The sequence below is a fragment of the Charadrius vociferus genome, unplaced genomic scaffold (assembly GCF_000708025.1).
Source record: "Charadrius vociferus isolate BGI_N301 unplaced genomic scaffold, ASM70802v2 scaffold32, whole genome shotgun sequence".
NCBI classification, from domain to species: domain Eukaryota; kingdom Metazoa; phylum Chordata; class Aves; order Charadriiformes; family Charadriidae; genus Charadrius; species Charadrius vociferus.
Genome location: NW_009647856.1, coordinates 5,481,063 through 5,504,046, shown reverse-complemented (window position 1 = coordinate 5,504,046; position 22,984 = coordinate 5,481,063). Strand labels below are relative to the sequence as shown.

General features: G+C 41.7%; 1 protein-coding gene across 1 annotated transcript in view; it reads left to right on the top strand.

The window, feature by feature from the left end:
- Positions 1 to 22,475, top strand: part of KIAA1324L (KIAA1324-like ortholog) — a 49,439-nt gene extending 26,964 nt beyond the window's left edge. Inside the window, exons 8-21 of the mRNA XM_009882933.1 lie at positions 1,152 to 1,332; positions 2,091 to 2,219; positions 3,127 to 3,217; positions 4,348 to 4,450; positions 5,691 to 5,828; positions 6,112 to 6,375; positions 7,292 to 7,465; positions 8,957 to 9,146; positions 12,701 to 12,797; positions 14,022 to 14,123; positions 16,432 to 16,558; positions 17,347 to 17,525; positions 18,526 to 18,691; positions 21,725 to 22,475. Coding sequence (XP_009881235.1) covers positions 1,152 to 1,332; positions 2,091 to 2,219; positions 3,127 to 3,217; positions 4,348 to 4,450; positions 5,691 to 5,828; positions 6,112 to 6,375; positions 7,292 to 7,465; positions 8,957 to 9,146; positions 12,701 to 12,797; positions 14,022 to 14,123; positions 16,432 to 16,558; positions 17,347 to 17,525; positions 18,526 to 18,691; positions 21,725 to 21,784 — 2,001 coding nt within the window. The 3' untranslated portion in view covers positions 21,785 to 22,475. The remainder of the gene's footprint in view (positions 1 to 1,151; positions 1,333 to 2,090; positions 2,220 to 3,126; positions 3,218 to 4,347; positions 4,451 to 5,690; positions 5,829 to 6,111; positions 6,376 to 7,291; positions 7,466 to 8,956; positions 9,147 to 12,700; positions 12,798 to 14,021; positions 14,124 to 16,431; positions 16,559 to 17,346; positions 17,526 to 18,525; positions 18,692 to 21,724) is intronic.
- Positions 22,476 to 22,984: the final 509 nt, after the last annotated feature.

The following is a 22,984-nucleotide window of genomic DNA, read 5'->3' as shown; positions in this document are numbered from 1 at the left end:
CAGGGACAAAGAGCAAGAACCTCAGCTTAATTGCATCTCCCAGGAGCTGAGGCCTGAGGCTTCTTCCAGCTTCTTTTTCAAAAAGGTTCAAAGCTGGTCAATACTTCTTTAACAGCTCTGTGGTATGAGGGCTAACCTTGAGCGCAAGCAGCTGAATGGCCAGGATGGCAGTGGTATGTTCTCAGGTCCCTGAACCAAATTCACCAAATTCACCAAATAAGGTGAAATATCCCCTGTCAACCTCTGTACCCATGCCTTTGGCCTCAAGGATCTTTGATTGCACTGCTGGGACCAAAGAGTGAAAGTACCCAGAGGAGGAGCTGTGGCCAGGTTAAAGTCTTGCCAGTTGGGTTCCTAAGCTCTGAAAGTCAACTAATTTTTGTCTTGAGATATTAAACCCTTTCAGGGATAGACCCAAAGACAGATGAAATTTGGCACCCAACACCATGGATGATGCATCTCACCTAAGCCTTTTCCTGAAGTCAGAAAACCTGTGATTGGCAAAGAGAGGTGATGTTAGAGAGGTGATGCCATTGTAAATGGTAACGCCAAGGACTGACTCATGTTAGTGTCCATAGACTGCTCCTATGTAATGTGGAGGGACTGGAGAGGGGCTGGAAGAGTTCCTGTGTGGTTTTGGGCATTTGCTCAGTAGGTGAAAATGGCTGGAGTGAAACTGCAGACTTTCAAAGACCAGGCTGGTATGGAGAAAACGCAGAACTTGCGACGTTCTCTGCTAACATAGGGCTTCGTGATAAAGGGATTTTATAATGCAGAAGTTATATTTTGGGTTATTATGGTTAAAATGCAAAGATTGCTTATGTGGTGATTAGAATTATTTATCCAATGTTCCTCAGAACCATTTTCATGGAAAAACGCCCTAGATAAATAGGAATGAACAGTAGTAATTGTTTTAAGCTTCACATTTTTACTTTGCTGTTAAGGCCTGAAATCTTGGAATTGCCTGTGAACCCAGTCACTTCTGTTTCCCTTCTCTGCCCTTCCCTTTGTTGTCCTGGATGTGCAAGGTCTTTTTTTGGCCTAAAACATTGGGAATACCCTAATTTCATTTACAAAGGGGACCTTGATTGGTGCATCCAGTCCTAAAGCTTCGTAACATACCATGTGAGCTCAGTGTCTTCTCCTTCCAGACTCAGATCATGTACAAATGGATTGAACCCAAGATCTGCAGAGAGGATCTCCCCGATGCATTGACTCTACCTCCTTCTGGAGAGAGGAAGGATTGTCCACCCTGCAATCCTGGCTTTTACAACAATGCTTCATCTTCCTGTACTCCTTGCCCACCAGGCACATTTTCGGATGGGACACAGGGTAGGAGTCCACAGAAAAATCGCTTGTGTCCCCAGAAGCAGTCGGCTGCTTGCATGTGACTTAGTATAATGACACATCATCATAAGTCAGAGTTCATTTTGCATAAAATACTTAGTAAATAGCATTGGAGAGAGGGAGTTGAGTATCTGTTTGCTATCTGAAGTCCTTTCTTATCAGGAGTTGCTGCTCTAAGTTGACCTGCTGTGTTCTGGATACATTTCTTGGGTGATATAAACACCCTGAGGATTATTTTAAGGAATTCTGAGAAGGGAATCAGAACTTTTACCGTCAGCAATTCCTCCTCACCCGTTCTTCTGTCCATGCCAAGTTGTTCCCTCTGAAAATCTCATTTTAAGCATTGTCAGACGAGTACCCTGCCAACATTTTCTAGCCTAAACTCTGGCTTGTTGATTCTGAAATGTATTGATCCAATGGTCACCTACAGCATTTTCTGGTAACTCATGTTTACCAGTGTGATCAAACCTTCAGCTGAAACCATTAAAACAGGAAGGGGGGTTGGGGGATCAGTTGCAGCTTACTCACCACGAGATTATGATCTGCAATTTATAAAATGCTGGTCTTGTTTCCACTCTTCTGGTCCTGATAAGTCTTTGGCAGTTTAATTATAAAGAAATAAATTATTTTCTTTGCTCATTACTTGCCCCAGAGAGTAAAAAAGTAATGCCTATGTTATTTAAAACACTGTTTGAGATGCACTTTGGCTGTGTGATTTCCTTTCCTGCCCTCTTGCCTTGCAGAGTGCAAGCCCTGCCCTGCTGGGACTGAACCAGCTCTCGGGTTTGAGTACAAGTGGTGGAACATCCTGCCAGGCAACATGAAGACGTCTTGCTTTAATGTCGGCAACTCAAAGTGCGATGGGATGAACGGTGAGCCAAACTCCCTATGTTGTTACATGTAATGGAGCACCTATCAAAATGAGTGTGCTCTTCACTGTCTGAGTCACAACACAGTTTCCCTCCATCTCTTTAATTGCACCAGACTTGAAAATTCCTGTAGAAGACAGTGTCACTAAATATAAAAAAAAAAAAAAAAAAAAAGAAATAAAAAACCCTCTTGTATACCAGAAGAGGGCAGGAGCTGCAGTGTATGTGAAGTCCCCTCAGCCAAGGACCTATTCCACCATAGATTTTGATACATCTGAATATCCCCATTGAAAAAAAAACAACCAAACCAACTATTTGATTTCTCTCTAGTTTATCTACTTTCATGTTTTATGATAACCATGCCCTTTGAGATCACACATAATTCTTTTGGAAAACTTAAAGCCTTTGATCTTTGTTCATTTAGCGCTCAGAGTTTTCTCTCTGTACATGTGCTAAAATTGCAGCAGAGAGCAGTCACAGCTCAATGGTGAAAATGGTCCCGTTCAGGACTTCTCCCACCTCCAGCCTTCTCTGAGGGATTTTCTTTGGCCTGATCTGCCCTGTCAGTCAGATATATCTCAAGCTTACCATTTAACGCATAGATTCATCGATTCATCTGTTTTAAGGCTGGAGGTGATCAGATAGATCAACCCCTCGAGCTGCACAGCACAGGTCAGGGAATTTCAATTGCTTTGCTGATTCCAAGGTGACATTTGGCTATAAAATCAGGAGTTAATAGAATTACTAAAATTGTTCATTCAGAAACATTGTTATACTGCTTTACAGTTTATACTAGATATCTTTAAAATGTACTCAAGTACTGAATTGCTTAAAAAAGTATGATAACATAGATTTGTTTTGCCATATGACCCAGAAACCATCCTTTTTTTTTTTTTTTCATCCTGAGAAGGTTGGGAGGTTGCTGGTGATCACATCCAGAGTGGGGCAGGAGGCTCTGACAATGACTATCTTATCTTGAACCTGCACATCCCAGGATTTAAGTAAGGAACAGTATTTTTTTCCTTATCTAATTTATCTCTGCCTTTTACACCTATTTCACATTATCCCTGGAATGAACAGAGTTTTCATTTCTGAAGTGCAACAATGTAATGAATGAGAGACAAGTGGGAACTTGGATTTTGCTTCTGTGTCCCCATTCAGCCCATTGCAGCAGCTGATTCTGTAAGACCTTCAGCAGTGTTTGCTTCAGTCTGAGATGCCAGCTGGTTGGCTGTCTGGAAACTGAGAAAAGATATTTCTATCTCTCTGTTTCTAAATTATCGCAAAGTAACCAGCTAAACCTGCCATGGGGTGGATACTGGTGCTTGTCCTGAAGGTGTTTTACAGAAACCTGCATTGCTTTGCACTGTGGCTTTGGCACAGCCTGTGCTTCCCCTGGAGCTGGTGGAGAGATGCAGGCACCGCAGGAGAACAGGACATCCCACCTCTCCTGGACCCTCAGACGGGATGAATTAGCTGCTTGAGGTGCTTGTGCCTCTTTTTTTTTTTTTTTTTTTTTTGTTAAAAGAGTGAGCTTAGACTCCTAGCTCAGACCAGGTGCTAAATATTAAGACAGGTAAGGTGTGGCAGAATGAACCTCACCTTCCCTTTGCTGCATTGCAGCTGAAGGGGGTTGTGACTCCTTACACCCTGGTTTTTATTTTACCGTATGGGCAAAGAACAGTCAAATTAAAAGAGAAGCAACTGGTGTGTCCCAGTTTACTGTTTAATACTTTGCAGGGGAGCACCCTGAATACTTCTGGTTTGCACGAAATGCCTGAAAGCATCTCCCACCAGTGAAAGGCAGATGCAATTAAATCGGTGTAAATCACTTAAAGCATGTAATGCATTTAAGCTATAAGATTCTCTACCAGTACGGGTAAATTTGGGTGTTGATTATAAGGAGGGAACTGTACCATAAATAAATTAGACACTTAAAAACTAATCCTGCTGTGCCCAATACCCAGTGCAGAGCCGCTGTGCAAACTTGGCCTCCGCAGTTCTGCAAGGATGGGTTTTACATGACAGGACTTTGCTGCTTTCCCCGCTGTACGAAAAGCAATTTGAAGGCTTGACTTCTGCCTGTCTGGAGAGCATCTTATAAATGTTTTGTTCCTTCTCTGTTAAACAGACCTCCGACATCAGTGACAGGAGCAACCGGGTCAGAACTGGGACGGATTACTTTTATTTTTGAGACCATCTGTTCAGCAGATTGTGTGCTGTACTTTATGGCGGTAAGTGAGACCTCTCTCTCCATGACTGAGGACTGTGCCTGGTATTCCACATGTCACTTTAATACCTCTACATAGGTGTGATTAGTTGCACTTGCTTTATTATGACTAAGATTGAGTACGACATTAGTTTAATATCTGCGGTGCCCTTGCAGGAAGGATTTAATGAACGACCTAGCAAAATTCCTCCACCATGTGAGTTGTGAACCACTCCTGGTTATCTGTTTATTTTAAAAGGAAGCGCTGGACACCAAAAAGCCAAATTTGTGCCTGTTAAACTGACTGATAAAGTTCTCAGTGTCTTTCGTGTAGTTGAGTTAACGTCCAGAAGTTTAATAGAGTCACAAGTCGAAATGTGCGACAGAGGGATGGGAAAAGGAAAATTTGGAAATGTAGTCTTGATCCCGTCAGTGACCTGGGAAATTGGTAGGGAAGCAGACAGACATTTGTTTGTGAAAGCAAAGTGCCAAGTTTTTTACTTTCCTCATCTACTTGTTGAAAGTCCATCAGCTGAGGAATGTAACTGAATCCGCGACGGTTCCCTTGCCCCTGCCATTGCACAGGGAAGATGGTCCTTTTTTTTTAGTGTTATTATTTAGTGGTACTTTGCAGAAATCTGCTCTGAATTTAAAGAGAATTAAATGGAAATTAGGTGGTAATTTAAAGGAACTTGCCTTTAGTGGTAATTTAAAGGAATCTGTTTTAAAGGAAAAGCATCTTTCAGTGGAACTTTTACAGCTGATCGAGGATAAGAAGCATGAACATAGATTGAACAGGTTTTTCTTGTGTGAACTTTGACACTGCCTTATTGGCCTCGCTTCTGCTTCACTAGAGACACCGACAAAGTGGGTATACGAGGATGGTGGAAACTTCAATTTTTCTTTGAATTTTGGCCTTCCCCTTCCTGTGCTCTGGTACTCACATGTTTTATTCATAAACAGAATTTCAAATCTGAAAGAACTGCTGTGCTGCATCTGCCCTCATAACATTTATAACCTGCTATAGGAGTTTGAACTTAACTGTTGTAGGAACTAGAGCGTCTTTTGGAATAGACACCCATTCTCAAGTGAAAAATTACCAGTGGTGCAAAACGGAATAAATATGTTTGCTCTCCTTTATTAAATGTTAAATGCAATTGTAAAGTCCTGTATGTATATTAATCTCTAAGTTATTAAACAGTACTGTTTAGAGTAGTATGATCACACTTTTTGTTTTTAAAAAAAAAATTATGTGCCTTTTACAGGATGTTAATCGAAAAAATACCAATGTGGTGGAATCATGGGAAAGAAGTAAAGAGAAACAATCCTACACTCACATCATTTCCAAAAATGCTTCCTTCACATTCACCTGGGCCTTTCAGAGAATAAACGAGGGCCAAGATGTAAGTACTTCTGTACGTACGGGGCTTTACAGCACAGATTTCCTTGGACACTCACTGCCAGAGCTCTTGCCCTCCATTGAGGCTCACAGGCTTCTTGTAAGGGTTGAGTGGCTGTCACCATACAGCAGCCCTTGGGAGGCAGCTGTGGATAAACCATCCATGTTGAAAGACAAACGCATGCAAGTCAATCCCTGAATTGGTGCACTGGTGCGCAGAGCTGTGGTTAGTGTCCAGATGCAATGGCATGATGACACCATGGTGGTTTCCTCGGCTCTCGTTCCAGAGCAGACAGTTCATCAATGACATGGCAAAGATCTACTCCATCACAGTGACCAATGCAGTGGATGGAGTTGCCTCTTCTTGCCGGGCCTGTGCGCTGGGCTCTGAGCAGTCTGGCTCATCCTGCGTGCCCTGCCCAGCGGGACACTACATCGAGAAGGAGACCAGCCAGTGCAAAGAGTGTCCGGCCAACACCTTCCTGTCCATCCACCAGGTCTACGGCAAGGAGGCCTGCATTCCATGTGGGCCTGGCAGCAAGAGCACCAAGGTACAGAAACCGAGTGTCTCTGAGTGATGGGCAGACAGGGTTTATTGGGATATAAGCACTCAAAGGGCCAATTTTTGTGCTTTCCTACAGGTATGTGCCTTGTGAGTGTTGGAGTATAATTATAACCAAAGATCCCATTCTTCTAGATATGTCCCTAGCCTGATTTCTGTTTGTAATTATGCAATAAGAAGATAAAATTGACCACACCGGCTCAAAGAAAGGTTCATTTCAAGAAGCTGTACTGGGTACAGTGTAAGAACCGGGCAAACATATACGTTACTTCCACCTAAATCTGTCCTGGACTGCTGCTGTTTTAAACTCAGGGACTTCCTCAGCTGGATGATATTTCTGTGCCTTTAGAAACCTGTAACAAGTTCCTCTTATATGAAATTGCCCTTAAGGCTAGATAAACATTTATCATGTGCAGCACCCTTTGGCAAGGACCTGCACAAAGACTTGAAGAACTGTTCCAATTTGCTCCTATTCTGCCTGTCTTCAGCTGAGCTCATATCTTCTCCCTGTTTATTGACCTGTTTCTTGTGTTTCCTTTGCAAGATGCAAGTGTAACTGAGGCCATGTTCTGGTCTATCCACGAGGCTTTAAGCTGGGACATTTGGTTCCTAAAAGCATCCACAACAAAACAAAGCAAGGAACTGCATTTTCTTGGCTAATGCAGCAGACAGCAGAAAGGCCAGGCTCGGGGAACATTAAAGTCTTGATAGGTGATTGCAAGGGACTGAAAGAGGAATAAGAATTCTCCCAAGAGAAAGGTGAATTACAGGAGTAGGACAAAAGTTCTGCTCCATCCTTAACAAGGGAAGCAGTCCTGCCTGCACCAGCTTGCTTTAACTCCCAGGTGAACGGTTTGCTTCTGGTCCATAACTGCTCTTTAATGGATGCCTCTCTTTCTCTGAAGGACCACTCTGCCTGCTTCAGTGACTGCCTGGTGTCATACGTCAAGGATAACCAGAGCCTGAGTTATGATTTTAGCAACCTCAGCCAGGTGGGCTCATTGATGAGTGGACCCAGCTTCACCTCCCGAGGGACCAAGTTCTTCCACTTCTTTAATATCAGCCTGTGTGGGAATGAGGTGAGCTCAGCTGGTGTTGAGGGTTGGGGGGGATTAACCAATTTGCTGCCCATGTTGATGCTCTGTGGGATCACAGAGACAGGATGATGAGTCTGCTACTGCTGAGCTGTCACTGACACCATGCAAACACTTCCTTCTGGATCTTGTTCAGCAGTGCAAGATGACTTTTGATCAGCCAAGTGATTTTTCCAGAGCAGAGATGACAGTGTTTTAGGCATAAGTAACGGTCAGGAAAAAAAACAAACCAACTGTCACATCCCTACCTTTTCTTACTTCTTGTGCTTTCAAGTCACTCGGGTCACAGAGCTGACCTTTTTGTCCTGCCACCAAGGAACTCAAGTGAAGAGTGAGAGTCTTTCAGTTGCCAGCTTTCCATATGTTTAACTCATGACGTGGCTGGAGGTGTCAGTGTCAGAAGAGCCCCTGGTCACCCTGCTCTCTGCCAGTGGCCGAGGTACCCATTGCTGACTTTGATTGCAGCCTTTTAAAGTGGTGTAAAAATGTGTATAGTCCATGAGTGCAAACAGTCTCTACCCCAGGGTTAAGATTTTTCTGTCTGGGGCTTGGACTGTATGAGAGCATGTTGTCACATACATAAATTGAAGTTTTGGAGCAGTACCAGTGATGTGTATTTTCCCATGAAAGCCAGTGCATGTAGTTTACATTAATGTTCAGCCCTGTAAAGTTCTGAAGTCCCTTTCTCATGTACCAAAGGTTTTGCATGAGTTGACGTAAATGTAGTAGTCACATTTCTTTACCATGTTTTGCATACTTTCAGGCTTAAATGTGTGTTTTAAGTACCACCTGGATTAGAGCTACTGACAACTAGATCCACAAAGGTACAGATATGCTCACTCCCCTGTGGATCTGGTCTTCATTTTCCCAAAGTACTACTGTGGTACTACAGTACTATCAACCATACGATTAGGTCGTGAGTGCTTGGCATTTTGTCAGGACAACTGAGTCTGGTGATTTGTCTTTCATTGCTGTTGCTCTGAGATTCTAGCACTGGTCTGGACATGTGACATTAATGCAGCCTTGAAGGCTATATATCTGTTTAGGGACTTCATGTATTTGAAAATATTTTCTCTGGATTAAATCCCAAATAAAGATGTATTCTACAGCATACTATTTAAAGGCAATGGAAATATGGTTTTCCCTTGCAAACCATTTTATTATGCTCTGCAAGTAAACACTGTGCTGTCAAGATAAACAAAGAGTGCTTCGTGGCACAGGTTTCTGATAAGACACATACCAGAGGTGACATCGTGTTTCTGGGTCTGTACAAGACTTTAATCAGTGCTTTCACAATAGCACAGTTTGTTGTTGCAATCTGTCCCTCTCATGATAGAAACATCAAGTTGTTTCTGAGGTGCAGTAATGAAACTCACCCAGTTTGCAGTCAGGAAGTTTGCAATTTCTCCTCTCCCAAACTTTTTCTTGTCTTACCAACAATCAACAGCTTCCCCGTTTTTTCCTGATTGTCCGCAGGGGAAGAAGATGGCTATTTGCACTGACAATATCACAGATGTTACTCTGAAGGACATGGTTGCAGAATCAGAAGATTTTTCCAATTTTGTGGGAGCTTTTGTCTGTCAGTCCACCATCATCCCATCGGACAGCAAGGGCTTCCGAACAGCCCTGGCTCTGCAGTCCAACAGCCTTGCTGACAGGTTCTTAGGTACACGGTTTGTCTTCTCTTTACTGTTATTATGGATGTACTCTCATGTATTTAGGGCTGCAGAGTAAATCCTTCTCAGCGCAGCGGTGCTGCATTACCTTGGGGGAAGAGTGAAGGGGCAGTCCTAGATTCAGTCCCACTTTGTTCCTGAGCTGTGAAGCACGCCTGGACAGGTGCCATCACTTTTTGCTGCTGCTTCAGTTCAACTGATGGCTGGAGGAGAAGAGCAAGGGCTGCTCCCAATCTTTGTTTTCCACGCCCGTATTACACACTCTTCCCTGTGTTTGGTCTGGTGGGTCCCATGGTGCATAGAATTTCAGCACAAAAATCTGGAAGAAAGTAATTAAAAAGCACTGGTTTTCTTTCATGTTTCTTACCCACCTCATGCAGGGCAAGACCAATCACTGTAGTAGTCACATTAGTCCAAGTGTTTCTGCCCATGCCAAGTCCCCACTCGGGCAATTTCAGAAGAAGAAGCTGGTGTTGGGACATAATTAGGCGAGGAAGGAGGAGGCTTAGGGCAGCATGGGGCCATGCACATCATTAAGTCTTGCATTGCTCCGGCTCGCAAGTTCCCAGAGTCTGAGGCCAGATTAGACAATGAAGTCATTTAGTCTGCTCACCTATCCATTACAGGCACTGAGTGTTTGTACTTTCTCCCTGGCACTGAGCCCAGAAACTCATGTTTGACAAAAGCACGTCTTTGGAAGAGCATTCAACCTGGAGTTTTAAGACTGCCAGAACTAAAAGCTTTGCCACAGTCATTGGTGTTTTTTTCCACTGGTCAAACACCGTCTCTATATTTTGTTTTAAAGCAGACTTGTTTCCTTTTTGAATTTGCTTGGCTTCAGCTTTCAGCACTTCTTGTTATTCTTTCTCCCTTTCACACCCACATTTTCCTCCTTGGAGAAATATTTTGTGTGCTGGAATCATCACATCCTCCCCAGTCTGTTCTTCTGATAAACTAAGTAGACCGAGTTCTTCTCAGTCTCTTGCTATCATGTATTTCTCTCAAATTTCTGAATAATTTTTGAGGCTCTTTCTGCAGCCTCTATAACTTGTTATTATATTTTCTTAAAGCACAGGCATCAGAATGGACTAGTATTCCAGTATTTAATTCACTATAGTGGCAATAAAAATCACTTCCATATTTGTATTTACATGCAAGGATAGAATCCCTGAGTCCTCCTTTCTTCAGACTCATGGGCTTCTTGCACCAGATGTCCACTCTAGATCTTTTTCAGAGTTACAGTTTCCAAGGGAAAATCTCTCTTCCTTAGGACTGGCCTTCATCCCTTGCTGCACTTATCTGCACTAAAATATGTTTAGTGTGATTAGGACCAGCTTACCAAGTGAAGCAAGTTGCTCTGTATTTCATTCCTGTTCCTCTTAATCTTTGTCTCATCTACACACTTTACCAACAGTGATTATATAGTTACTTGCAGATCCCTGATGATAATCTAGCATTTTGGGACTCCAGTATCAATGACTAGAGAAGCCTGGAGACATACCACTTTTGATGACAATTTCCCATGGACAGATAATTTTATAATTAGTTGGTTAAATAATTTTTAATCCAGAGTGTGCACTTAATCAATATTACACTGCTAACTTTTTAATTAGAATCTCATGAAGTAATTAGTGAAATACTCAATACATTTACATAATTTTCTTTAGCAACCAAACTCATCAGCACTCAAGCAATGAAATCATATTTGTAAATCAAGAGCTGTTCTCCATAAATTCATGTTGACTGTCACTCATTATGTATCTGTCCATTAACTGAAACCCATCTTTCACTTCCCATTCCTGTTATTTTGCCTCAGCTTGTCAACCATATTGTAATTTGGCTCACCATATCCCCTCCAACAGTCTTTTGACATTTCGCTATCATTAAAAGCTCTATTAAAGGTCACTCCTAGGTATGAGTTTGCTAGTTTATAAGCATGCTTGCTAATTAGATGCCAATATCCTCTCCTACCACTGAACGAATGAGGTGTTCAGTCATTGTCTTGGAAAGCAAGGAGATAGTCTTGATTTTTTCCTAATCCAGAGAAAAGACATCAGACTCTTCTGCTGCCTTTTCTTTATTACAATTGTTACATTTTAAAATGGTTGAAGTTTGCCTTTCCTATCCATAAGATGTACTTTTATTTCTAGTATTTCTAAAAAAGCTCCGAACTTAAGATTTTTGTAGTGTTGCCAAACACAGGCTTTTCCCTGAAGTCTTTAGCATCCATTATAATTCTTCTGTAACTCATAACTTTTGATTTTATTTGATTGTCTATTCTTCCTCCATTAAGACTGTGCCAATGTTTTTATTTGAATTGCTCTGTTACTGCTGTTCTGATCCAAGGTGGACTCTTAGTCAAAGCCATTGTTATTCTTGAGAGAGTCATTGTAGCTTTTTAGCCACATAATTAATATCCTCTGAAGAATGACATGTTTTTTCACACTTGATTTTGCTTCTAGTGTTCTCGTTTTTGAGAAACAGTAGCTATCTCTCACCTGCAAGCCCTCCTGAGCAATGTTACTGAGCTCATCGATCCATGAGCTTTCACAGTCCCAGGCTCTGACTTGTCCTACACTAGGCAGCACAGACTAGTGCAAACTGTCATCTACTATATTTACCTAAAAGGGTTATAACCAGACATGGATTTTCCAGCTGTGTGAATCGTCCTCCCAAATATAATGTCAGTCAAAGTCAAGTCAAAGTCTTAAGAGTTCAGCTAGGCTGTCTGAACTGTTGCAAGAATGAGTGGAAAACTTCTTTTCTATAGTCTTTCCATCTTCCCACCAGTTGCTGGCTGCTACCACTTTTTCTTGTTCGAGGAATTTTTCACCTCACTAGAAGGATGCAGCCTATCCCATTTGTACAGCTCTCTCTTCTTCTGAAATGTTGAGGTGTAGCACCGATATTTTCTGTCTTCTCTGGTTCATGGGGTTGGAAGGATCTCTAAGAACTTTGGTTACTTCAATCTTACTCTTTCTCAGCTCTTCTCCAAAATCCATGCAGACCTGTGTAACCTGTGTTGTTCCACACATCAGCCTGTCAGTTGTTCCAAAATGTGCCATCAAGGCTTGCCTACAACTCCTTCTGAATCTTGTCATTGCATCTTTCAGTTTCTCTCCCACAGTAGTGCAGATTGCTCAGGGTGTTACATGGTTATGTGTTAAGGATATACATTCTAGGCATATGCTTTGAGCAGTTGATTGGATCAGGTATCTTCAGCAGTCCTTTCCCAACGTAAATTATTTTATGATTCTGTAATATCCCATGATTGCTTTAAATTCATACAAAAGAGTAAAACTTACTTACACTGGTGTTGTTTTGTTAATTTCTTGTTTTGTTATGTCCGTATGAAGAAATCAGACTGAGGAACATACAAATCTGTAAAGTTTAGTTAGAATAGAAGAAAGTGTATATAGTCATTAAATGCTATTACGTGAGACTCATACCTTTCAGATAGAGAAAATGTTATATGTGAACCCCTCAGAAATCAATTCTTAGCTTGTTCCTTTTTATATTTTTTTTTTCTCTTCTCAAATTTTAGGAGCTACTGTTGAAACAACGCTGGAAAATATCAGCATCAAGACAGATATGTTTCCTCCCTCTCCAAGCAAAGTACCTGATGTGTATTTTTTTTACAAGTAGGTAGAAAATACTTTTTATTGGTACATCAAATCTTTTCATTTGTTTAAAGGAAACTAAAACTGTGAGGGGATATCTTTAATCCACCTTTAATCTTTATCACTTTAATCAGTATCTGGCTGATATTGATTGGCATGTTGAAGAACATCTTATGAAATCAGCAAACACGGTTTACTCAGATCTAAATAACACTTGATCTGTAGAGAGTGATGCCAGAGCTTTGATTCATCCAGGTGCCACTTCCAGTGTCATGTTCCTTTCCATAATTTCTTATATATGGCTTTGATATGTCCACTTCCCGTTGCACATTTTCTTTCACGTTCATTTGCTTTTACTTTGATATTACAAAACTGAACTAATCGAAGTTAAAAATAATTGTTCCAACCTGCACAGTTACTAGTGTGCTTTTCCTATTCTTCACTTTCTCCATAAAAAGAGTACCTCAGATTGGGTAAGAATTAGTTCAAAGATCACCTCAATTAAGATGCTGGTCTCATCATGTGAACTGGCTTTCCAGGCTTGACTCTGGAGCCCCTAGGGCTATTCAGCTTATCTCAAGGTGCATATCTATATTTGTTCTACTGATTGGCTCTCTAGATTGTGTTGGCTTTAGTGATAGATCTTAATTGGCTATAGTACTTTGGCTATCAACACTTTATGCATATGTGGGTACTTAAATTGCATGTCTGATTCTGCAAACTGAACCCGGCACCAGTGACCCTACTTTGAGTACACTGTGAACTTGGCTTACAATGTCCATCATGTTGGAATAAGGTCCACTTTTTGAATGCCCTTTGCCTTGTGCTATTTCAGGACAGTCTGGTTCTCGGATTACTAGGCGAGGAGAAAGCCATCATAAACTCTCCAGCAGAGTAACACACCAACCACAGCACCTGCAATTCTCTTTTCTAATAGTTCTCTTCTGTTTTGTGGGGCAGGTTTATTCCTTGACTCAGCAGAATTCAAACTAGCTAGAAAAACAGATCAGTTCCCTGAGTGGCATCTCAGAGCACTTTGACATTTAAATGAAGTGGTGAAACCTACCCTGCTTCTGTTGCTCCTTGTTTTTTTTTTTTTTCTTCCAGCTGAGAAAGGCAAAAGTGCTGTGGTAAAGGGTATTTCTTCAGTATTGCAGTTGCATGAATGGACAGAGACCTATGAAAGAGCAACATGTATTTACTATAGTGGAAACCTATTACATTTCTTCTCTTGTTTGACATTAGGTCTTCAACAGTGACAACCTCCTGTGAAAATGGCCGTGCAACTGTTGTGACAATGAGATGCAACCCCAACAAACCAGACCAAGGAGAGCTTTCTGTGCCCAGGTATTTGAGTATTTGTATCCTATTAGTGCCAAAAAGCCTTTTCTCCTTGGGTAATCTTTACAAAACTCATTAGTAATTTTATACTTAGCAGCAATGAGGAGTGCTGTCTCCCTCATCAGCCACCCAGGAGATCTCACTCATTTCTCCTAGGTGAAGGACGGTGTGTCCATCACCTCCCAGCAGACCAACTGCTTTGTATTTAGGCTGTGTGGTGAGAGAGGTTAGGTTTTTCCAACCTGCTCGGACAGGCTGTTCCAAGCTTAAAGCCAAAACAAAATGTAGTGACGTTTTCTTGTCTCCGCTTCTCTTTTATTTCAATCCCTTATTTTGATCTTTGGCCTCCTTATAAGAGCTGCCTAGTTGGGGCTTTGAGAGGTAGTTTTTATTCCTTGATCTACAGCAGCGGCTGTGGACGAAGTGGTTTTTTTTTTGAAAACGAGCAACCTGTCCTAGGAACTATGAAATCTGCTATCACAATGCTTATGTGAGCCCTGACTCTGTCTAGTTCAAGTTCTATATGTATTTATTTACGTGTCTCATCACTCCAGTTTGTATCCTGGACCCGCTGTACTGGTTGTGTTCAATTTACCTGACTTTTTGTTCCCTTCACTCTGATTCAAGTGACTCCAAAAGCTTCTTTCTTCCAAAGTTCTCTTTATGCCTGCACCTGAAAAGCTGCAGAGAAAAAACAGTAAAAGAACACTGCTCTTTCGCAACACCCTGAGATGCTTCAAAGTCCCTCTCAACTCTGATAACCCTCCTCTTTCGCTGTCAAGGCCCATCTTAGTTTGTCTGGATGTTACTATAAAACTGCTGATAGCCCTCTCACTTATCCTCCTTCCCAAAAGTTAAGTCCTCTTCCCAAAAGCTGACAGTGTGAGAAGTGTGGAATACTCTTTGATCCCTTTTCCTCTTGGGATGGGTGAATCACACTCACCTGAATGAAGGCAAGGAGGTATCTACTTTACAGGTGATGGATTAGTGATTGGTGTTTGAGCATCTTTGGAGATACTTACCCCAGTTTCTTAGGGACCTGACGCTACAGATTATGCTGGGCAACACGCCACGATCTGTCAGCCGCCATGTGAAAGTCCTCCAAGTGTCCTTATTGTGTTATAGGTTAAACACAATATGAGCTGTCATAACTCACCAGTAGTGAGGGAGGAGTAACCTGCCTTGCTTTTAAAAATGTAAGCATGGGCAGAAATGGCACAGAGTTGACATGATGTACCTTATCTCAGTTCTTGTTGACTTCTCCTTTCCCAGCCCCCTTTGATTAGCTCAGCACTCAGACAGCTATTTCCAAGCAGTGAGGTATCTGATACACGTCAAATAATACTGCACGTAACTCCTTGATCCTCCAGACATGTTGTTTAGTATCACATGAAGTTACAGTATAAGATGAAAGAGGTTGAGGAGAAAGGTCTGTCAATGCTCTTGCCATGTACATTGAAAAAATGTTCCATAATCCAGAGAGGACAGTTGTCAGTTATCCAAATCAGGATAAGCCAGAATGGGCTTTTAGGACTGTGGATTCTTCAGTCCTTCTGATCAGGATAACAGATTTCCAGATGACATAGAAAAAAAAAACCCTTTAAATCCATTTTTTCTGTATGGATATATTTCACATTTACATGACCTAGCTTCCTGCACGGGCTTTTGGCCACTGCTTCCGTTAAGCCTGATGTAATTGTCGGTAACAAAAGCTGCGTGAATGTCCTGCCATTACCAGCGCAACTTTCTTCTGCAGGCTGAATACAAAATAGGGTCATTACTCTTTCTTAGACTAAGAGAAGCTGTTATCTCTTCATTAACTGGTGAACATGCTTCTAGTAATTAACCATGACAGAACAAGTCCATTCCATATGGAAAAAATCACCCAGACATCATTAGAACAACAGCAGGAACCAGATAGCAGCATTGATGTGGAACAGTCACCCAGTGCAGGAGAGCAGCGATAGAGGTGCATACTGGGCTAACCCGTGCTGGTGAGACGCTGGAGTAGTTCTGATCATCTCCGAGGCTTGATTCTTTCTCCTCTCTTCATCATAGGTGAGTGAGTAGCACTCGCTGCCAGGAACTGAACTGTTATTTTAGACCTCTGACAGCCCAACATCTGTTTTCACTCGAGAAAGCATTTTAAAAACTGGGAAAAACTCTTCCCCCAGATTTTACCATCTGCTGACTTGATGGACATTTACCCATTTGTTGTACTTACCATTACCAATCTTCAGCAGCAGAATGTGGAGTGAGGATGCAAATCCCAGCGTGTTTCATAACTGATAACTAAGCTTTGCTCTCCTCCTAGCTCGTGTCCCGCAGGCACCTGCGATGGATGCACTTTCTACTTTGTATGGGAAAGTGCAGAAGCTTGCCCTCTCTGCACGGAGCAAGACTACCACGAGATTGAGGGAGCCTGCAAGAAAGGATTTCAGGTACAGGTCCCACGTCTCCAAGTCACAAGGGTTGATTTGGATTTAACTTGGACTCTATTGAAATTTGGTGTGCAAACTGATATATAAATGCAGGTAGAGTAGGGAAATCTCAGTCCAGGGTCTGAGCTGTCTGGGTGCAAGTCTCATTGGTGAGGTGCTGTGTTGAAGACACAGGGATATTTGTGCCCATGGCAGAGTGGTTCCTAGAGGAGAGCTGGCTTGTGCTGACCAGCTATGTGGGTAGGGATGAACTACTGTGTGCATTCATACATGCCAGCAAGTTATTTGTGAAGGATGGAGTGCCCGAAGGACTTCAGTCCTTTAATAGCCATAAACTTCAGAGGCAGGCTAGGGCAGGATTCAGAATTTCAGTTCAGAAATTCATCCTTCCTTGCTTGCAATTTTTTTGCTGCTGCCTTCTCTAGTCAAATATTAGGAAGTCTTTTCACAGGTTCAGAACTGTCCTGTTGAGGAACAGCTGCAATGCAGGCAGAACACCTTCACAATCACTGTCCAAGCCATATTATGCTGGGTGAAGGACAATGTGGAAGAGGAAATCCTTTTGCCATGTCTGAACCTGCAGGCACAATCAAGGGGGCAACCATGTAGACAATATGATTCCACCTGTAGTCCGAAAACCTGAAGTACATGTTTTGGTTTGCTTTCGTTGAAAAGAACTTTTTCTAAACTTTCTACCTGAAAACAACTTGTTTTCTTCAGCTCTGAATAGTTCTCTCTTTTTCTACAAGCAGCTCACTTTTTGGTGTTTTCTGTTTTCCGTTCGAAAGGAAACCTTGTATGTGTGGAATGAGCCAAAGCATTGCATTAAAGGGGTTCTCTTGCCAGAAAAAAGGACCAGCACTTGTGAAACAGTGGATTTTTGGCTAAAAGTTGGAGCTGGTGTTGGTGCTTTCACAGCTGTTCTGCTCATAGCCTTGACCTGCTATTTTTGGAAGAAGAACCAGAAGTAAGTACTGCAAATTGTGTTCCATATAAAAGTAAGCTAAAAGCTTGATGTAGTGAACAGAAAGACATTTCATGGACCTGATCTTATGACAATGTTGATGAGAAAAACCATGTCGGATCAATCTGTTAATCCACCAAGCTGAGGTTTCTTCTGCCGACAGTGGCTATTAAAAATGTTAGCGAGGAAAGTATAGAAAATCCACAGTAATTTGTTATGCCATAATTTCCCAATAGAAACTGCCTTTTTAACCCCCAAGAGTTTGAAGCTGACCTTAGGTCCTGAAGCAACACGGCTTTCTCAGGGTCTAAAAGACAAAAGGATATATCTTTTGTCTAATTAGTCTCTTTCAGCTGGGCTAAAATAAGGTTCTTGACCATATGTTGCTTAGGTCTATTTTCCCAGGACACGTCTGGCACACACACGAAAGATCCCTGCTTCTCAGACTGAACATACTGACTGTTCCCTGTCCCCATTGTCCTCTGCTTCCCAAATCTCGTGCTTTCAAAACGTGATTCCACCTTCATGGGATTTCATCACCCCGAAGCAAATCCAGCTTCGTCAAATGCAGACTCCAGTATCATGGTCCCCACCTCTTGCTGCCTCCTACCACACAGTGTTACACATCTCTCCTTTCCCTCATAGCCTCCTTGGGCAGGAGTGTGATGCAGATTCTGATAACATGCTGAAGTCAGACCTGCTGTTGCCCCAACCAGCACACAGGTCAAACTTCTTCATGCAGGGAATCCTCTTGATCTACCTGTGGTCTTCTGGGGAGACATGGCTCTTTTATAAGTATAGATGTCTAATCTGGAGAGCAGGAGCTCGATGTATTGTTAACAGTATTCTGGTTACATATTTTTAATGATTGAAAAATATCTAATTTCCAGTAAATACCTCAGAAGTAATTATATGGAAGGGCTGCAGATAATCTAAATTGCAAAAACCTTGAATATGGGACATTTGTAAAAAAACCTATGCCTGTTTGGCTTTGTATCTTCAGGCTGGAGTATAAATATTCCAAATTAGTGATGACAGCGAACTCCAAAGAGTGCGAACTACCAGCTGCTGACAGCTGTGCTATAATGGAAGGAGAAGATAATGAAGAAGAAATAGTATATTCAAATAAGCAGTCACTGCTGGGGAAGCTCAAGTCCTTGGCAACGAAGGTGAGTAGTAATTACTACGATTAATACTAAAAATAATTATTACCTTTATTTGTTACTAGACGTGATGAGGCTGTGATTTGCACAGTGCTTTGTGCAGCCTCCCACGCACACATTGCCCAGTCCATAGTCGATCCGCTGAAATCCACAGCGTGGATAATGATAGGAACTGTTGCAGCGTATTGAGTAAATGCTCCCTCTTCTGCAGAGGGATTTCAGTAGCATTCCTTATCGCATGGGTGATACCTAAGAGAGCAGTTAGTGATGTGGGGAACCTCTCTTCCTGGGTTCCTACCAGACACCTCCATTGCTGAGGCAAACACAGCTATTAGACGCAGAAAATTAACATTGGGAAGACAGCCACTAGCCAGCTGCTTGCGGTTCACTTGGGCTGGCTTCATGGCTGCCTTGAGAACCATATTTCTGAGTACTGTAGGATTCAGTTGAAGAGGAGGCATCAGCCACAGCCTGCTACCCAATACAGCAACCTCCTCCATTTCAGTGGGAAGCAACAGCAAAAAGCATTTTTTTCTGCAGCACGTGTGATGTGGATTGTTACATGTCTGAATTCACAGCACAAAGATCTTCGGTGTCCTTTGAACATTTCTGAGAGCAGCAACAGAGGACCATCTCGGTAGATCCCACAAGCACTTTGGTCTCTATTTCAAGTGCCTTGAAGTCTATGGGAAGGGTAGTGATGTCTTTAAAGGAATCCAGCTGGGGCATCTATTATGATCAGGATAAGGGTGAATGCCATTTTCCCTTTCAAACAGTTTTGCTGAAGTGAATTGTTTCAAAATAGGAAGGTTTCTTAAAACATCATAAATAAAAAAGTATTTTAAAAGTCACTCTCTTGTTTCTTGCCCAAATAATGTTTCAGAATGTTTAATTTTGAGATTTTTTTCTTGTCTCGCTTTTTTCCTTTCTGTGATTGAATGCAGTGTAATTACAAACTATGTGCCTTCTTCCCGCCCCCCTCCCCCAACTCTTCTCTTCTCTTTGTTCTTTTACTTTTTTTATTAGACTGCTGTCCTCTTTCCACACTACCTGCTCCCAGATCTCCCCCCTGGAGAAGTTACCATTACAGAGCTAATATGTGGAACTTCCTCTTAACCCCAGCCTGACTATTTGTCTTGCAAAATCAATATTGTTCCTTGTGGAAAGGGGCAGAAATTCAATATTAATTCTTAATTCAATATTAAGAATATTGAAAATGTAACTAAAATCAAATCACATCAAATTTTGTGGTGGTGTCGCAAAAATGGAAGTTGATTCCATTTGAAATCCTATAGGGACTGACTTTGAAATACTGATGATGGTTTTTTGTCCATGAAATGGCTTGGCTGGCCCTGCCTGAGCGTAATGACCAGTGCTGCTGGTGAGGGTCATGTTTTGCTGAACGCCTGATAAGTGTAAAAGCTTCGCTGACTCCATTTGCAGCGCCAACCACCGGCTCCTTCCTGATTAGAAGTACAGAGACGAGAGTGTGGGAGAAGTGGCTTTTTTTTTTTTACTTCTTTAAAGTAAGCTTTAGTACTTTAGTATTCAGACCACTTCAATCCCTATTTGGACTCAAAAAGAGTTTTTTAAAGTTCCTATATCCATTGTAGCAGGCTCCCTGAGTATTCTCTCCTTTTTAAACAAGCCTGTCAGATATTTCTAAGCTGGTTCCTTTTTTCCTGCTAGATAATCATAGCTGGCAAACTCAGCTTCCAGTACCTCATTAGCTTACTGAAATCTGTGTCCTGTATCCCTGCAGATAACTGGAATTTAATATATATTTCTCCAAAACAAATGTTACAGGCATCAGTTTTCATTTATGCAAAAGATGAGGAAATTCATCTCCTGCTGCATATGCATGCAAAATACAGAAAAAAATATGTGGAGGAAAACAGGGGAGAAAAAGAGGAGAAAGGTACACTGAGAGATAAAGAAAAATCTGAAGTATCCTAACTATATGTTCAAGCTTCAGGCAATGGCATTTCTATGAAGCAAAACATCTCATGAAGCTATTAGTGGTTTTGAGTACCCAAGGAATTTGGGGCTAGGCCTGTAGTATAGAAAGAAATGACAGTTATTTTTAATGAGAATATAGAAGTTAAAGAATTATGAAACCGCTTCAGATTGGAGGCTGTTCTCGTTCCATCTGTTGTCTCCAGCAGAACAATACCAGGTCCTTCAGAACAAGAAATATGTACTCTGTAGCAGGCTAGCGTAGGACAAGTTTCTCCCCGGCTCGTTCTCTCCTCTGCACTAGGCTGTCCTGTTCTCCGAGGGGGATGGCTTTAAAGATCAGATCATAAGGTTAGTTTAACATAGTTTCCAAACTGTTTGTGTACATCAACACGTATAAAAGGTAGGTACACGAAGCAAGAACCAGCATTTTCTAGTGAGTAGTTTTATTAGGGCTCCTTCATTCATTGCTTCTGCATGGCCCATTGGGTTGGTCACACAACACATACGTCCACATTTCTCACCCTGATGCCAGATGGCCTTGGCTGTCACCTGGCAAATAAAACCAGAAAGAAAATGCAACCCTTCAACCCTGATTTTTAAGATGGCAGAGGATTTGTAGACTCTTTTTGTCCTGTGGGTGTCCCAGAGGAGGAGTTGGGATGGGAACCCAGGAGTGAGGCAGTGGTGTTCACATTCACAGGCTTTGCTCCAAACATATTATTTGTTGTAGGAAGAATATTCAGAAGTAATAATAACCATAGATATGATTACCTTGCAATTCCTAGCTCTACCTGTCTTATACTATGAGTCTGAAATGCAAACTTTCCCCCTACCCTCTAAAGTAAGTACCATGAACAATATGTACGGCATAATTTTATTGATTTTCCAAATATTTTGCAGAATTAGTAGTGTTATTAAACAATAAAGGGTGAAACTGTGCACTTAATGACTGGTAGAAATAAAGTGTGACGTCTTTGGCAAAGGCTGCTCTGGAGACATTAAGAGAAGAAATGACTGTAGTAACTGTTGGAGTGAATTTGAGGAATTCCAGTTGATAGGAACTTGTCTTTTCCATTGCAGGAAAAGGAAGATCATTTTGAATCTGTTCAGCTGAAATCTTCAAGATCCCAGAATATATGAAGAATTAATGCTGCCTTCAAAGAAACAAACCTAATTTCTATTTTTACAGGACCATATTTTAAACATATTCTGGCACACATTGTAGTGGTGATCTTGGTGAGAAATATTTGGCTATTTAGGAGGACAGAAGACAGGAATCAAACCAGAAAATTGGATTGCCTTACCACGTGATTGAGTACCTTGCCAAAAAAAGAAAGCAGTTACTTGGATTCCATACTGGGAATGAAATTCAACTCAGGAAGAGATATACGTACTGCAAATAACATGAATTTTTTGCATTCACCTGGGCATTGCTCAGGCATGCCATGTGATTTATAGGTACCTTTCCTTTCCTATCACTCCTTCTACACATATTCATAAGAATTGATTTTCAGAGAGGCCTGAAACCTCCTGCAAAGGTTGTGTATTGTCCTTTAGTAACATAGCTATGAGTCTCTCTTAAAATCAATATTGTGAATGGTACTCGGAATGAGCGTCAGGTGAGTTTTGAACTTTGGAAAATACTTTTGATTTTAATGCTTTGAAGAGCTGGATGGTCTGTGTTGGCCTCTAATGCAAGAAGCATGGTGTTGCACCTGCAAGTTGAACCCATTCTGATGCCTAAGTCACAGCCATCATGGTTGGGGTAAAACCTGGTGCTATTAAACTTAAATGTGTTAACTGCTGTTGTATGAATTGAAGGTCTGGGCCCATGAGTTTGTATGCAGTAGCAGGCTCAAACTCTATAAAGAGAAGGAAAGTGGATACCTACAGCGCAAATTGCACTTGTCCCTCTCTGTGGAATCTTGTCCTTTCAAGAGAGGTTATTGACAGTTTCAGTACCTTCCCTTGGGCTGCCAACCAGCAAATCCTGAACTCTGGAGGTAAAGCAAGAATCTCTACTTCTGGAAATCAAGGATCAGCTTTGTCAGTTGGGAGGCCTATTAAAAACACTCAGACATCTTTATTCCTGGACCCACACAAGGAACGAGGATGGATGCCCAGCAGAGCTGAGCATCGGTTACGTACTTGCGCAGCTCAGCATCTAAATGCTTTCTGCTGTCAATGCAAGTAGCTGCTTTGGAAGAAGGGCACAAAATGGTGCCTTGAAAACTGGAGGCTAGGTGGACTTTTTCATAAACTCAGCCACATTATAAGCATGTGACCTTCATAATATCCACTGTAATAATTTCCTGAAATTCCCATTGAGGTTGAACTCAA